Source organism: Podarcis cretensis (assembly GCF_951804945.1).
Source record: "Podarcis cretensis genome assembly, chromosome: 4".
Taxonomy (NCBI): domain Eukaryota; kingdom Metazoa; phylum Chordata; class Lepidosauria; order Squamata; family Lacertidae; genus Podarcis; species Podarcis cretensis.
Window position 1 is genome coordinate 75037000 of NC_137173.1, and position 16461 is coordinate 75053460.

General features: G+C 40.9%; 1 protein-coding gene across 1 annotated transcript in view; it reads left to right on the forward strand.

Annotated features, from left to right (window-relative positions):
• Positions 1-16461, forward strand: part of GABRB3 (gamma-aminobutyric acid type A receptor subunit beta3) — a 203985-nt gene that overhangs the window by 80054 nt on the left and 107470 nt on the right. Inside the window, exon 2 of the mRNA XM_079972827.1 lies at positions 9355-9402. Coding sequence (XP_079828953.1) covers positions 9355-9402 — 48 coding nt within the window. The remainder of the gene's footprint in view (positions 1-9354; positions 9403-16461) is intronic.

Here is a 16461-nt window from a genome sequence, read left to right on the forward strand (position 1 = left end):
CCACTTCACATTTTGGAGAGGAAAGGGGAGTTCCACAGAACAGGGATGACAGCAGAAAATGCCTGTTCAGTTTCCTTGCTCTGTTTCTATACATTTGCAGGCTGGACTAGGAGATAGCTGCTTGTGCAGCAGGAGGGAATCTGAGGACAAACCTTACTGTAGGTAAGGTAAAGGTAAAGGACCCCTCGATGGTTAAGTCCAGTCAAAGGTGACTATGGGGTTGTGACGCTCATCTCGCTTTCAGGCCATAGGAACCAGTGTTTGTCCACAGACAGCTTTCTGGGTCATGTGGCCAGCATGACTAAACTGCTTCTGGTGCAACGGGACACCGTTTTGGAAACCAGAGTGCACGGAAACGCCATTTACCTTCCCACTGCAGCGGTACCTATTTATCTACTTGCACTGGTGTATTTTCAAACTGCTAGGTTGGCAGGAGCTGGCACAGAGCAACGGGAGCTCACCCCTTCACGGGGATTCGAACCACCAGCCTTCTGATCGGCAAGCCCAAAATGCTCAGTGGTTTGGACCACGGCGCCACCTCCACTGCATAGAGTGCCAAATGAATAATATTGTGGTTTGGTTGTATTCATGGCAAGAGCAGTGTGCTTGGAAACTATGCAGAACCAGGGATTTGACCTATGTGCTAAAACACGAAGAAACTATAGTTTGCCAAATTAGATATGCAGTGTGATTTTATGAGAGACCACTATTTCTGCTGTCAGTCAAAGGATCTCTCTAAGACTAAATGGAAGTGGGTTTCCTCATCAATTTATATTCATGACCCACCAACATCTCTTTGTGCATCTGTCATTCAAAATCAAGACACACACACCCCCCCCGCCCAAGTGTTAGAAGTGCTATATAAATGTTTCATGTTAATAAATGGATTATACACACAGGGCTTCTTGGAAGCTGAGGAAGAGAAGCAGAACATGTAGTTGGAAGTTGTATTTATTATTTACAAGATTGATTAGACAGCTTTCCCGAAAGATCAAGGCAATATATGACAATTCAATAAAACAATCAGATTAGAAACAACCTTTAAAAATTAAAACATGAAAGGTTATGTGCAGCAAATGTCAAAAACATAAGCTTTCAAAGGAAGGACTTGAAAGACTCGAGTATCGTTCGCAGCAAAACAGACACACTGTCAAGTCTTGTTTATTCCTTGCATGCAGGATTAATTATACTGGACGGATAGCAAGTCATTTATGAAAGACGGCCTCTTATCCCAAAATGGTGTGTTAGATTTCTATTTTTTTTCCCTCTACAAAACTGTTTGTACATAAAGAGATACTTACACTGGAAGACGTACTGCAACATTAAGTTCAGCAATTAGATGTGGAACAGAGTCCCATGAGAGGTTGGGTGGCCATCTGTCATGGATGCTTTAGTTGAGATTCCTGCATTGCAAGGGTTGGACTAGATGACCCTTGGGGTCCCTCCCAACTATCCAATTCTATGATTCTAGGAGAGGAAATGACATGTTCAAAGTATGGTAGGGAAGGTTTTTAGTGTTATATTGTGTTTTTATATATGTTGGAAGCTGCCCAAAGTGGTTGGGAAAACCCAATCAGATGGATGTGGTACAAATAATAAATTATGGTGATGATAAAATCTCCCACATTAGCATGACTAAAAGAGGCTCTATCACAACAGAGCTCTGCTGTGTGGTTATTCCGAAGGGCCATAGCTCATTGGTAGAACTCATACTTTGCATGCAGAAGGTCCCTCTATGCGGGACCGATAGAAAATCCAAATCGTGTAAGCAATACTACGCCAAATAGCACAACGGTTTCACTTGACATAAGGCAAGTTCTTGAGAATGTGTAGATCAGATCTAAGATGCCACAAGCATGAGATTGCCCAGAAGCAGTTGCTGTGCATTGCTCACAGCTTGCAAGACTTGGAGGTCCTGGAAACCAGCAGGAAAGTCCATTTTGTGACCAACATTGTGCAATGTTGGTTGCTGTTTTAATGACATGTAAATAATCAGGCGATAGATTTCCACAAAGACACTCTAAGGACTCGGCTACATTAGTAAAAATAAAATGGTATAAATATGTTATAACACTGTGACACCAGATGGTGCTGTAGAGCTGAAATTGGAACTCGGTGAAATTTTTCCATTGTGAGCTTTAAAACGTTTTTTTTCCCCCAGAGCATTTTTTATAGCTGTGTAGATGCAGCCTAAATCCTCAGTCGGTGTTTTCTTCTCCTAAGCAAGCAGACCCCACAAAGGCTGATAGAAATCCATTCTACTTGAGAAAGGAGAGAAGTGATATTGGGCTGGATTACAATTCTGTTAGTTGGAATTAGTTCCTGTTGAAATCAATCAGAAGAACATGTGATCCAACAACTAACTTACACTGGATCCAGCCCATCGGGGTGCCAACTTGAATAAAATATGGGGGGGGCAGGTAAGCACCAACTCACATAATTAATCACATGACACAACACACACTATTTGAATGGCAATGCCCGTCAACTTGGGGGAGCCCTCAAATATATATTTGGGGGGGGGGTAAGACACCTTGGCCTCTAGGAGTTGGCTCTTAGGCAGACCATCGTTTCCTTACGTATATCTTTATAATGATTCAGACCAAAAAAAGTCATCATCCATCTACCTGAACACATTTTTCAGCATTTTTAAAAAAGATAAAAGTGGAACATCTCCACTCTGCCCATGGAGTTAAATATATTCCATTATATTCAGGCCCATTTAAATGCTCCTCACTCAATTATATATGCATGTGTATTTATATATATGTAAAATATAAATGGTGTTAGTTCTTCTGCATCACTTCTCCAACAAAGTGTTTCCTCACTTGTCCACACATTGCCAAAGGTTCACTCTGCAATTTCTCTGTACTCCAACACTTGATGTTAAGTAGAGGGGAGGAGGAGATAAATAATGCTGTTATTGACACAGTGCTGAGCTAGAGGATCTTTAGATCTGAACTTTTCTGATGTTTAAATAAGTGTTACAGACACAGAAGCACACCCCCTGTGGCTAAGATTTGAAGCTTTTAAGAGTTCCCAGAGGAAACAAATTCTAAATAGCTGAACTGCACTTAACTATGAAAAAGAGCATGTCGCTATGGTCATGTAAATGATGCTCTTTGAGTGCAGTGCGGAGCTAATATGGATGCAAACTAATTGTGAGAGGGGACCAATCCACATGCCAGGTTCCCTTGCTCCATTGGACACATGAATACTGAACCCAAGCTATGGTGAAACATGTTGAGAAAAGGCACATCTAACTACACGACTGTTATTCTTGGCACATCTAACTACACGTCTGTTATTCTTGTACAACCCAGTAATGACCTTTAAAGGCAATTGATGCCACAGGTGCATGATGTCCATGGCTGCTGCAGGGAGGACCGACAGAATGGACACAGGAGACTGGTATTGGGTTGAATTAGACCACAACTTTATCGATTACAGGATAGAGTAGGTTTGGCTAAGACACTGGGCATGTATTCTGCATCAAGTTGCCTAATAGCAGGCATAGGCAAACTCCAGCCCTCCAGATGTTTGGGACTATAATTCCCATCATCCCTGACCACTGGTCCTGTTAGCTAGGGATGGTGGGAATTGTAGTCCCAAAGATCTAGAGAGCCGGAGTTTGCCTATGCCTGCTAATAGGAACCAAGTGAGGTAGACCCTGTAATAGGGAGTCATCCCTGACATGGATTGGGTGCCATTGGGAGAGGTGTATTGGCCCATCAGTCCCCATGGGGACTCCCAGACAGCGTCGCCCCTCCTGGCCCCTCTAACAGGGTACCCCCGCGACTAAGGATCCAGCTGAATGCCTGCCAAAGTTGTGGCAGTTGCTACGAGGTAGGTGAAAACCTGCAAGATGGCCAATTTGCTTTCTCCCTGGCCACCCCCCCCCCCCAGTATTGCAGGAAGATGGAATGTCTCCTAACATTGTGATGCAATTCTCTGATCAAAGACATGGACAGAAATATGTGCATTAAGCATGCATATATATTTATGGAAATAACATACAAAAGTATTACGGAGAATTGTGGCTGAACTGTTAGGAGAAACTGTGTACAAAAGAATGTGTACATTAGGAGAAATGTGCAGTGAAATGCTGACAAATTTTTCACAAGGACTGTTTTGGTTTTTCTAAACTACAAACTGGAAATGTGCTGAACTGAATATTGTGTTTCATTTATCCCTTGTTGGGAGTCAACTGGCTGTTGAGTTAGCAGATGAACTGAATTTAAAAGTGAAGTGTTTACTAGTTATAATCACATACAAGTTGGAATGGATGCATATAAATCTGTAATATATATATATATATATATATGTGTGTGTGTGTGTGTGTGTGTGTGTGTGTGTGTGTGTGTGTATACACCCACAGCTGCATAAACCAAAAGCAAAAGACCAACCTTTAGAGGCAGTAAAGAAAGACACGACTATTTGCTTTTTTTTTTTTTTTTTTTTTTTGCTGCAGAACAGGCTTTAAATAATATACCAAGCTGTTGGTAACTGCTGTGGAAGTTAACAAGCCCTATTCCGTCTCCAAATACATTGGAGGGCTTTTCTAAATTCATGCAAATGTGAGTGTATATGCTTGAGAGAATATGCACAAATAAATCCACATGCTTAAGTTGAATATGGTGGATGAACTTTTATCCTATCTGGTTGAACCCTGAGGAACCAGATGGCTGGTCGGAATCTTCCAACAGGGCCAGCTGCTTTTAGATGCAGCTGGGCTTCAGCTAATGCCCTGCTGTCCCTGGACGAGGTTTTCCAGGGAGAGTAAAATAATGGTCTCTCAGGAGGGCATCAGCTGAAAAAAGAACAGTTGGCATGAGAGAGGAGGATGAGAGTAGAAGCAGCAGAGGGAGCGACTCATTCACATTATGCCAGTCAGCCAGAACTATCCTTACAAGGCATTTTCAATGTCAACGCAGCAGTGGGAAGTGTCACAAATTGAGAATAGACTTCAGACAGGATGGGGAATAAAGAACTAGCTTTATTTTCATGGCTGTGACTGTGAGCAATGCTAGATTACCCCAGAAAGGAATTATATTGAAAAACAGAATGAACTGGAGCCTCCATAGACATATTTTTGGCTGTTTCTGCATTGCACATTGACCAGATATATTAAAAAGTGACATTATGGTCTATATTTCTGTGGTGGTTGCAGTTGCACGCCCTGCGAAGGCTGAAATAACCAACCAACCGATCTTAAAAGGACTTTTTGTAAAGAATTTCTCTGTCTTCTATTTCCGAAGGACAGGGATCAGCAGGCTGAAGAGGGTTTTGGCTTTCCGGCAGCAGGATTGGAATAGAATCATCAAACTGAATCGTATAATTGTAGAGTTGGAAGGGACCCCCGAGGGACATCTAGTCCAACCCCCTGCAATGCATAGCTATCATCACATTAGAACTAGCTGGCAGCAAAACAGCACACACACACACACACACAACTAGAATCTCTGTTTCTCGTGACATAAATTATCAATTGTCTAATTGGAAATGTCCAGTTGTTCTGATACAAACCTTCACAGCTTCTTCCCTGAAGCAAGAGGTGTTGAGTGCCTTTATTCAGTAGGAACTGGTAACCTTTTTAAAATAAAAATAAAAATTGTAATGTTTCTCCCAAATATGTCATACTGATGGTTTTGTGATAGAATGTCAGATTATGTTTACCACTGTATTTATGGGGCTAGAGAATGTGGGTGGGAGAAGCTCTTTAGAAGTGCAATAAAGGACCCATGAACATTATTATATTATAATCCCATATAAGTTAAGCATCAAAATTACTTAAAAGCATACTGAATGCTTTTTGTGTACCCAATAGGGTTTTGTTTTTGTTTTTGTTTAAAAAAATGTTTAGTCAGAACCATAAGCTCCTCATACATAAACATTTCAGGAAACCTGATACACACATATATCCTTTATGCCTTAGAGAAAGAGAACTGTAAATTTGTATTAAATTTAAAACCTCTTCAATGTGATTTCAGCAACTTCCAGCGATAATTTAATCAGTGCCAGAGTGTTTTTAATATCCCAAAAGTTTTAAATGTAACTTGAATATTTTGCTTTGGGTATTGCAAGAGCTGATTCTCTGTAATGGGTCTTTGGGCTTCAAGGCTAATCTGCTTCTATCTGTTTGTAGAAGAAAGGAAACGTTTGCCTGAAATGCTGTAATCATATAGCTGGCATTGAACCTGTAGACACGAACAGCATTTAGTACATACTGGACTCTCAGTCCAAAGAATTACCAGTCTCTTCCATTTTGAAAGCAAAATGAGATGCATTTAAGCCTCTACTGGATTTCAGCCATACTCTACAGACTTTAGGATACTGTGCAGCAATATCAAACCATTGAAAGTGCCAAGATGGTTTCAGCTTAATTTATTGACTGTGTTCATTTCATGGATTGGAATATTAGGGCCACATTTATTTATCTATTTATTTCATAAAACGTATACAGCACTTGATTGAAAAGAAACCTCAAAGCAGTTTATATAAAAGAAAAGAAATTTAAAAATCAAGAAAAAAGTACAACAGTACTTTAAAACATACAGAATTTGAAATACTAAAACAGATTAAAATTACCTCAACTTGCTAAGCACCTGGGTAAAAGGTAAAGGTAACTAACAATTTTAGGTCTTACAAATGCAGATTAATTGGGGTGAATGCTATACTGGGCTTGGTTATGGAAAAGACAAGGGCAGACCGCTTTCCTGTGTTCTGATGAAATACCTCTTAGAAATGTCTAAGGAAATAAATGACAAATGGGTTAATCTACAATTTTATTTATTAATTTGGGAAATAAATGTTTAAGTTGTTCTGCGCCACAAGGCTGCTAAGGCAGAGCACACTTAAAAACTGTTAATTTACAGGCCATAACCCAATGAGAAAATCAGAAGACAGCAGGCTGGCATGCTGGAATGTATGGGCAAGTAAAGCATTGCTCAGCTGGCACCAATATGACATCAGGGTTGGAGCCAAGTGAGCTTCTCTGGGTAGGGCATTCCAGATACAAGTTACCACAAGTGAGAAATCCCTGCCAGCTGACTTCTTGTGCCAGGAGAACTCAGTAAAACATCTGCTGATGACCATGAGGTTTGGGCAGGAATGTGTGGTAGGAGACAGCGCTTCTGTGTCCCAGACATGAGCAGTGGCGGCCGATCCCCCAAAATGACATAGCTCTGTGTGCTTGTAAAGCTGACTGCAGAGCAGAGTTGGAAGGGGAATGGGAAAGAGTGACTGTAGAAAAGAAAAGAAAATAACCCATTTAGTGTTGCCCCCCTCCTCTACAAGGATACCATGAAAATTGATTGGCAGATAAAGAGGTACCTTGGAAAGCTACCCCTCCAGAGTGATTATCAATGCCCTTTCTAACAAGACCGAATTGCGGATATTTGTCTCTTCATAATGGAGAGAGACTACACTAACATGAGGCCACTGATATCCTTTAATTCAGCTCTGAATTAAAGCTGACTTTTCTGCAGCTGAAAAAGCTGCACTGTAATTAATGGTTTGCCTGAGGATCAGCCCTGATATAGCAAAAAATAATAATAATCACATCTTGTATTTTCTGGAAGGCAACCTGAAAGCATGTTTTGATACCGGTCCCAGCTTCCTGGGTGCTCAGTACAGGTTAAACACAGCAGAGTTCCCTGTATCACATTAGTAGTGTTTCATTTTATTCTCTAAAGTTGAATCTGTATCCTGAGTCATAAGCACAAATATAACCCATTAGCTTTCTCAGCAACACTGATGGCAGCAACAGCAAAACCATATGTTCTCCATTTGATTTACCATCAGCAGCAACTGCCTGGCTGCCCACAGTTATTCTCTGCTTAATAATATTGGCTCATAATAAGTGAATATCTGCTATTAACTAACATGTGAAGAATTTTTAATCGGAATCATGATGCCTCTGGTTTTGCGCTTCTATAAATCTCTTCCTCCAGTGCTGCACTGTTGGAAAACTAAAAGAATTTCCCCCAGTGTGTCAAAACAGAATAGCTTTGACTTCAAGTGATGTCAATTACTGAGCAAGCTTGAGGGTGTGTGGGGGGGGGGATGAAACAGAGCATCTAACTGCATGCACACACTCTTTGATTTTTGTGCAGTGATCAGTGATAGACTTTGCTAAGCTGCTTCTCTGGATTATTATTTTTTTGATGCTGCTACATCAATAAAAACTTCAGCTGTAATTTATCCACTTCATCTGTGTTGCACTGTGGTCAAAATGAATGTGTCATCTATGCCTTAGATTTTACCATCAGTTACTTTATGCTTGTCTTACTGCTATTACAGGCCAGTCTTCTGACTACTTTCCCATCTTTTTGCGTACTCTTCTCCAGTGTGGTGTAGTGGTTAAGAGCGGTAGTCTCGTAATCTGGGGAACCGGGTTCACGTCTCCGCTCCTCCACATGCAGCTGCTGGGTGACCTTGGGCCAGTCACACTTGTTTGAAGTCTCTCAGCCCCACTCACCTCACAGAGTGTTTGTTGTGGGGGAGGAAGGGAAAGGAGAATGTTAGCCTCTTTGAGACTGCTGAAGGGGAGTGAAAGGTGGGATATCAAATCCAAACTCTTCTTCTTCTAGTTCATCTTGTCTCAATACAAGCCTGCATTACCTAAATGTATTGAGTGTCCTGGCAAGCAGGGAACTGTGTACTTCAACAGCATGCCTATGTACCCACAGGCAAGCTAGGCCATATTTTAACTATATATGCCTGCGCTTTCTCGTGTACTCCCCTCTCCCCTCTTTTGGCACAGCTGTGAGATAAAAGGCATTTGCTTCCCGTTTCAACTAACCAAGGTTTGTTGTTGCATCCAAACCTAGACAAACTGTGGTTAGTGTTAAAAATGGTTTCTGGAACAAAGCCAACTTTGAATCATGGCCAGTGAAATACTACTGAATAAACTGACTTCTTCGTGAATGTTTCTGTTTTGTGGTTCTAGAAAAGGCTTTGGCGAATGAAAGGCAGAAACCTTTGCTCAGTGAGTGACTCCAGGTCTTGAAATGAGATCTGTGTGGGATGTTAGTAGGAAAATGGGGCAAAGAAAAGGCAACTCTGACGGGGTAGTGTGTCCTAGACCTGGACCTGTCTTAATTCTTTTATTGCCTTTTAACCTAATGTCCCGAGCCTATTTTGGGGCCATTATATGCTTTATATACATTCGCAGTAATATCGCTTTGAACTTTGTTTGGTTGTTTGTCTCTAGCATTTTTTATTTTTATTTTTTTTATCCTGCTATGGCTGTATGCTAATGCAATAAAGGTTTGATTGATTGGGGCAAAGAAAAGGCAACAGGAAAAAAATGGAAACATAGACTTAATGAATCATTTCTTTCTTATTTTTTAGGAATGCTGTGGAAGAAAACAAAAAACTCTATGCAATTTATGACACAAGGTAAGTCATAAAACTGTGCAAAAACAAAAAAGTGCAAAAAACAAAACTGAGATATTAAAGTTTGAGATTCTTTAGTCACTTGAGAAAAATCAATTCAATCATTTAATAATGCCAATGGTTCCAACTATTTTCAAATTTTGGGGCTCCGATTTGGAAGGCATTTAATGCTTCTCTTTTTTCAAAATATAATAAACAGATATTCTGAGGTCTAGAAGAACTGTGTGCATCTTTTCATCAAATATATATAGATATAAAACTAAATATTGCCTTGGAAATCTGCATGTCTGACTAAAGAAAGCTTGGAAGAAGGAGCTGATTTACCCTACCAAGGAACTTAAAGTATTTTATTCTGAGCTACTCTCCCCCACCCCACACACAGGTGAAATTATGGGTGGAAAAGTTGATGGAGGAAAAAATTTTGAGCAGAAAACTCAGAGAATAGCATTAAATAAATCCTGTCCACTTTGATTTTATTTGATTTACTGTATTTCTCAGTTACTTTTCATTCAAATGAATCTCAAAGTGGCTTACAAACACTGAATAACAATAACAGAATGAACATAATAGAACAAATACAGATAAATCATATGAAATAACTAACAAATCATCAATAAAACAATCACAATCTATTAAACACTATTAACAACACCGCAATTAAAAATAATCTGAACATCACAATCATAGCAACTCTAATTAAAAAATCAATGCAGCATTTATAAACTATCAAACAATATTAATATTAACAAAATAGCAGCTAAAAAAGACAATCTAAGCACTGTTCAGTTCATACACAGACTGTATTTTGAATTACTCAAGTTATTCCCTCTTCCTCTCCTTCAGCTCACAAACTCTGAAACTTCTTTCTAAGTTTAACTGGTTTATTGTTTTGTAGTGCCAAATAACAATAAAACCCACCCACTTTCTCCCGCCGCTTTTCATCTGCCCAAACTTTCAGACTCCCGAGGCAGCTTTTGATTAAAAACAAAACTGGGGAAAAGAAACGCACTACTGTATATCATGTCTAGTTTGGCCCAGAGAGAGAGGGGAAAAAATATTGAAAATGATGTATGGTTTTTGTTTTTTAATCAGAGCACATGGCTATTCATAGAAGCTGACATTTGCTTTCCTGAGAACTTGTATCTGTGACTGATAGGTTTTGGGCAACTTACCAAAATGGGGTTTATAACATACTGGCTTATCAGACATAGCAATGGGTATTGTTGCAGGAGTACCACACGTGTTCTGATGAAATACATTCTTTATTTGACCATAAAGTGCACACCTAGGCATAGTTCAGTTCTACAGGCACAGTAATATTCTACGTAATAAAGTTATGACACTGACACCTGTCATACCATATGCTCTAGAGAATATTAAGACTGCAGTGGAAAATTCCATTTATGATCTCAGTGTACAACTGCACTGATTAATTTCCCAGGCCTGAAAAGCAAATGCAGTCTTCATCAACAGCCATGAAATTACCGTAATGTAACAGAGTGCAGGGTTGGTGGGTGGGGGGAATCAAACCCAGCAAACTTAATACAAACAAAAAAACCCTGGTCAGCAACTGGTTTCCTTGGGGGGCGAGTTTGAGGTAGGAGTAACTGGTGAGGCAACATCTCTGCTAACATCTTTTAAAGCAGAGGTGGAAAGCCGCAGGCCTATTGTCAAAATGTGGCCCTCCAAGTCTTTCCATCTGGCCCTCAGAACTCTCACGAGGCCAGGCATAGGCAAACTCTGGCCCTCCAGATGTTTGGGACTACAATTCCCATCATACCTGACCACTGGCCCTGTTAGCTGGGGATGATGATAATTGTAGTCCCAAACATTTGGAGGGCCAGAGTTTGCCTATGCCTGTACTAGGCCATTTCCTCTTCCCAGGCCACACCCTTCACTGGCCCCATTCTGCACTATCCTTGGCCCATGCATTAGCACAACTCAGTTCATAGAATCATAGAATCATAGAGTTGGAAGAGACCACAAGGGCCATCGAGTCCAATCCCCTGCCAAGCAGGAAACAGTTCATTAGAGCATGGTGCTGATAATGCCAAGGTTGCAGGTTCAATCCCCATATGGGACACCTGCATATTCCTGCATTGCAAGGGGCTGGACTAGATGATCCTAAGGATCCCTTCCAACTCTATGAATGTTTCTAGCTGGTTGGGCTATGTCCTTGAATTGTGATACCTTAAGGGACAGATGCCAAAGAAGTCACGATTCCTTTTTTCAATACTTTCTTCACAGCAGTTGCATTTACTCACTACAGTAATATTGTAATGCAGCATTTTTATTTTATTTTTTAATCCCAATGCAGCTAAAGTAGTACCAGATTTTGCAATTATGCACATAACTGGAAGAAGCCCTAGAGCAGATTAAACAAGTGTTGTCCACTCTTTTCACTATATTAATCCAGCTTTGATGAGCACAGGTGGTCTTAAAATGATTAACAGAATTCCCTTATTAATAACCTGTATGTATCTTACAAGATAGTATTGCTGTTAAGTCTGGAGCACATCAGAGGAACAATCCAGCCAAAGTTAAGCTCTTTAACTCACCCTTTGAAACACGTGCTTAGCTCCCACACATTGAAATCATATTTAACTATGATTGCTTTTGTTGTATTATGCCCTATATAAAGAAAGTGTGAACACAGATATTACATTTTAAGCAATGAGGCTAGTCCATTTGGGGAAATTGGCCAAGGTCCCATCAATGTTATTCAGTTTCCACCTGCCTGCCTTTTTACTGACAAGCAGCCTGGGGGGGGCACAGCCTGTCAGCTTGCTCCTCCTTAGATTCAGTGTTTCCCTTATAAAACTCACCTAGGAGCAGAATGGGAACAAAACTATAATTAGTTGATTGTGCCTGTTATTGGCTGTGGCTCTACCTACTGTTCAGCTCCCTCCTTTCCATCCCACCAATACCAATAGCCACCAGTCTCCACTGATTTCAAGTGGAGCAGAAGCAGTCTGGTCGTGACATTGCTCACCTTGAAACCCTTGCCTTGAGATCATGCTCTGGGGGATGGAAAGATTTTGCATGCTTCAGGCCACAATGGAGGAAGACATGCAATTATGGTTATCTAGTATGGCTAGTGCCATGCAGGAGGCAGTGGAAGACAGCAGTGCTTGGCTTGTTCTGGTCCATGGGGTTACGAAGAGTCGGACATGACTAAACGACTAAACAACAACAAAGTGCCATGCTAGGACTATACTGACCATTTCTTCTGAATAGAACCAAGGTACGATTGTACTCTTACTGATCCAGTGTGTTCAATTTGCCAATGTCTTTGTAAGTCTGATTGCAAAGCCAAAAGTTCATTCCTTGCCCAAGAGTATTCACCTATCATGAATGCTCTTATTGAGAGTAACATATGCCTCTTTCAAATCCTGATGAACCAGCATACATTGGTTTACAGTATGGCAAGCTCACCATTTTTGCCCAAGAACATCCCCTCCCCACAATAGATGTGTACCAGCAGTGCCATTTAGGAAGGGCACACACCCCTGTACATTTTGAATGAAATGTGAATATTCCACAGAAGCATCTCTTTTTTTCCTGGAAAACTCACTGTTTTCGTGCACTCAGTTACTATTGTTATGATGCATGAAAACCGTGCAGTCCTAGGCACATTTACTCAGGAGCAAATTTCACTGATGTCAGCGGGACTTACTCTCAAATCCTTATAGGACCGCAACCTACAGTCGTACCTTGGTTGCCAAATGCCTTGGGACTTGTACATTTCGGCTCTGGAACAATTGAAAGCTGGAAGTGAGTGTTCTGGTTCTTGAACGATTTTTGGAAGCCAAACATCCGGTGTGGCTTCCATGGCTTCCAATCAGCTGCAAAAGCTTCCTGCAGCCAGTCAGAAGCCGCGCTTTGGTTTCAAAACATTTTGGAAGTCAAACGTACTTCCAGAACAGATTCCATTTGACTTCCAAGGTACAGCTGTATGTGTTTATAAAGCACATTGCCTTCTCCCCTGCAATTTAATGCTTAGCAAGCTTTTTGTTGTTTCTGATAATCCAGTCTTCTCCCACCAACCAATCAGAACCTGATACCTCTTTTCTCTTCACTAGTGAAATCTGTAATGGCACACACAATGTGTACCTCCTCTTTCTCAAATTGTTTTACATTGTTTCCTTGAAGAGAAAAGCACACATGCATGCCATTTTGCCAAAAGAGGATAGGCAAAGACCTGGAAATGAGAATTAGCCAGCTGAATTGATAAGAGTAACAAGATTCAGCTTCTACCAGAGGAAAACTCGCAAGTCTCTGGGTGGCTTCTGGTATTATTCCACCGCTTTTAAAAATTCCATCTAAAAAAACACATGCCATCTTATGTTTAAATAATATCAAATAACACATTATGATGGTTTCAAATTTGTAAAGGATCACATGGAAGTAAGAACCCAGAAAAGCAAACAAATGCTCTATATCCATAATAAAATAAACCTCTCCCCCCTAACAGACTATCAGCAAGCAAACAGAAATTTCACAGCAAAGCTAAATGGGAGAAATAACCTTATAATTATAACAGATTTTACACATCTTACACAAGTGTTGATTTGTTCACACCTCACATTTCCTTCCAATTTGCCTATATAGGGCATTACTCAGAAACACAATGTCCGATGATGATGTATATTCCCTTAATAAGAAACCTCGTTCTTTTTTTAAACAAGAAAAAAATATATCTTCCAATGCGTTATAGATTTCAAAGACAAAGCTGAATATGTATGAGTTGGAAACTATGTAGAAGGCTGGGTAAGTGGAGCCAAGATAGTCACGTCTCAGTTTAGCCTTATTCTAGGTCAGCAAGATAGGGCAGAACAGCTGCATTAGTAGGCATAATATCCCTGAAGTCAGGCAAATGTGTGATTATTTAATGTTATTGTTATATCTCAGAGAGCTGAGGCCCCAGGTCCCTTATGGGTTGCCAGGAGCTATGGCACAAAACTTGACAGTATCACAGATTATAGCGACCACAAGGAGAACTATCCAGCCTGTTAAGTATTCTTCCACTCTTTGTGGCCAAAGCTCAGTGGTGCCAATGGAAGCTTCCCTGCCTTGCCCAGATAGCAACTTGGAGGGAGGGCTTCGAGGGGACTATGGTGCAGGAGAAAAGAATTAAACCCACCTCCCCATGTGGTACAATCCTAATCCTGCCTGAGGCCACAAGAGTTGCTATTGACACTTCTGCAAAAAGAAAGAAAAAAAGAAAGGCAATTTCAAAGCTGTCTTTACATGTTAAACATGTGAAGGGGTTCCATGTAAGTCAGAGCAGAGCAGAGCAGAGATTCAGGCTTGTAGCAGGACCTTGGAGAGCTCCAAATAGAACCAAAGCCAAGTCTAGGCCTGGAGAGGAGTATAAAAGCAGGAACCATTGGTTGCTAGAGATGTCTTGTAAAGACAGGTCTTTGACCCAGCCTTTCCCTGACTGTATCCTGTTTTATATGTTTGAATCCCCTGAATCCCTGTTTTATTTGGTTTTATATACTTTTATATGTTTTCATGCCATCGTTTCATCGGCTTTATGTTGCAGTTTTGTTTTAATGATATTGTTTGCTTTGTATTGTATACAAATAGAGATTTCAAAAAATATTAAGCAGCTTATAAATGCTTTAAAATAAATTAAACTGGCTACAGTAAAAAAACCCACACACACCCAAAGAGGGCTACAGTGACAAATTGCTTTGCTCTCAAGGCTGGAAACTAGGGAGTTGTGCCAAGGGCTACTTGCAGCGGAGAGGGTTTTGAGAGGTGGCACCGTCCATAGAAGGAAGTGCCAAGCCTATGGGGCAAGAATGCAGAAAGGACAGAGCAGACAACCTTTGCAATGCCCAGGGTGGTGGAGCTAGAGAAGCAAAAATACCATAAAAAGGGATGTAACAGGCTACAAGATCAGAAAGCCCTGCAGGGCAAAGTCATGGGAGGGGGTTGAAGGTAAAGTGAAGGCAGAAGTGCCAACTTGGCCCTGTGACCGTGGGTGCATGGCCCTGGCACCGAAATCTGTGGGTGCCCAGGCCCTTCATGGGGAATTTTGTAAGAGCTCAGGCATCCAGAGGGAGTTGGCACCTATGAGTGAAGAAGCTTGCACTGCGTACAGGAAGAGGGCTGCTGCAAGAAGGGTTGCTGCTGGACTCACCTTTGGGCTGCTCTCCCACGGCTGCCATCACCTAGCGGTCTGTGGAGCATGTGAACCGACCTTTCATGTGGGGAAACCTGTGCCAAGAAAGGACACCTTCTTCCTGGCCCCAGGAAGGAAGGAAATGAAGGGCACCAGGACTGATGGATGGCGCATGAAGTCCTTGCTCTTTCACCTTGCGGGTTTATTTATTGTGCGCATGTGGGGAAAGCAGGGTATAAAAGAATAGAGCAGAAAGAAATCTCAGCACATAATTACAGAATGGCAAAGTCGGTCATCTAGTCAAACCCCCTGCAGTGCAGGACCCTTCACTATAGCATCCATTCCCTGGTGGTCTAGTGGTTAGGATTCGGCGCTCTCACAGTTGCGGCCTGAGTTTGATTCCCGGTCAGGGGAAAGAAAGAAAAACTGTAGCATCCATGACAGACAGACAGACAGACATACCCACACTGGAAGAATGGCAGATGCAACTGATAGACTATATGGAACTGGCGGAGATGACGGGCAGAATCCGAGACCTGGGAGAAGAACTGGTGGAGGAAGACTGGAAGAAATTCAAGGACTATCTACAAAAATATTGTAAATTGTATGATTGCTAAGAAAGATGTAAGATCAGCAAAAACATGGCTTCAACAAACTAGTTATAAAGAATATAAATTTAAATTTAATTGGAAGATGAAAAGATAAATTTGGGATAATTAATATTTTATGATTAAGCTTCAATAAGAGTATGTTAAATCCCAAAATTTGAGATATTAAATATTGGAAAATTATATTATATGATTTAAATCAAGTTAATAATTTGCTGGTAAAATTTATGTTTAGAAAGCAGGAACAAGAGATGTGAGGAAGTCCAAAGTTGAGACTGAAATGTGGATGATGGAAAATATTATGTTATTATGAATGTCTTT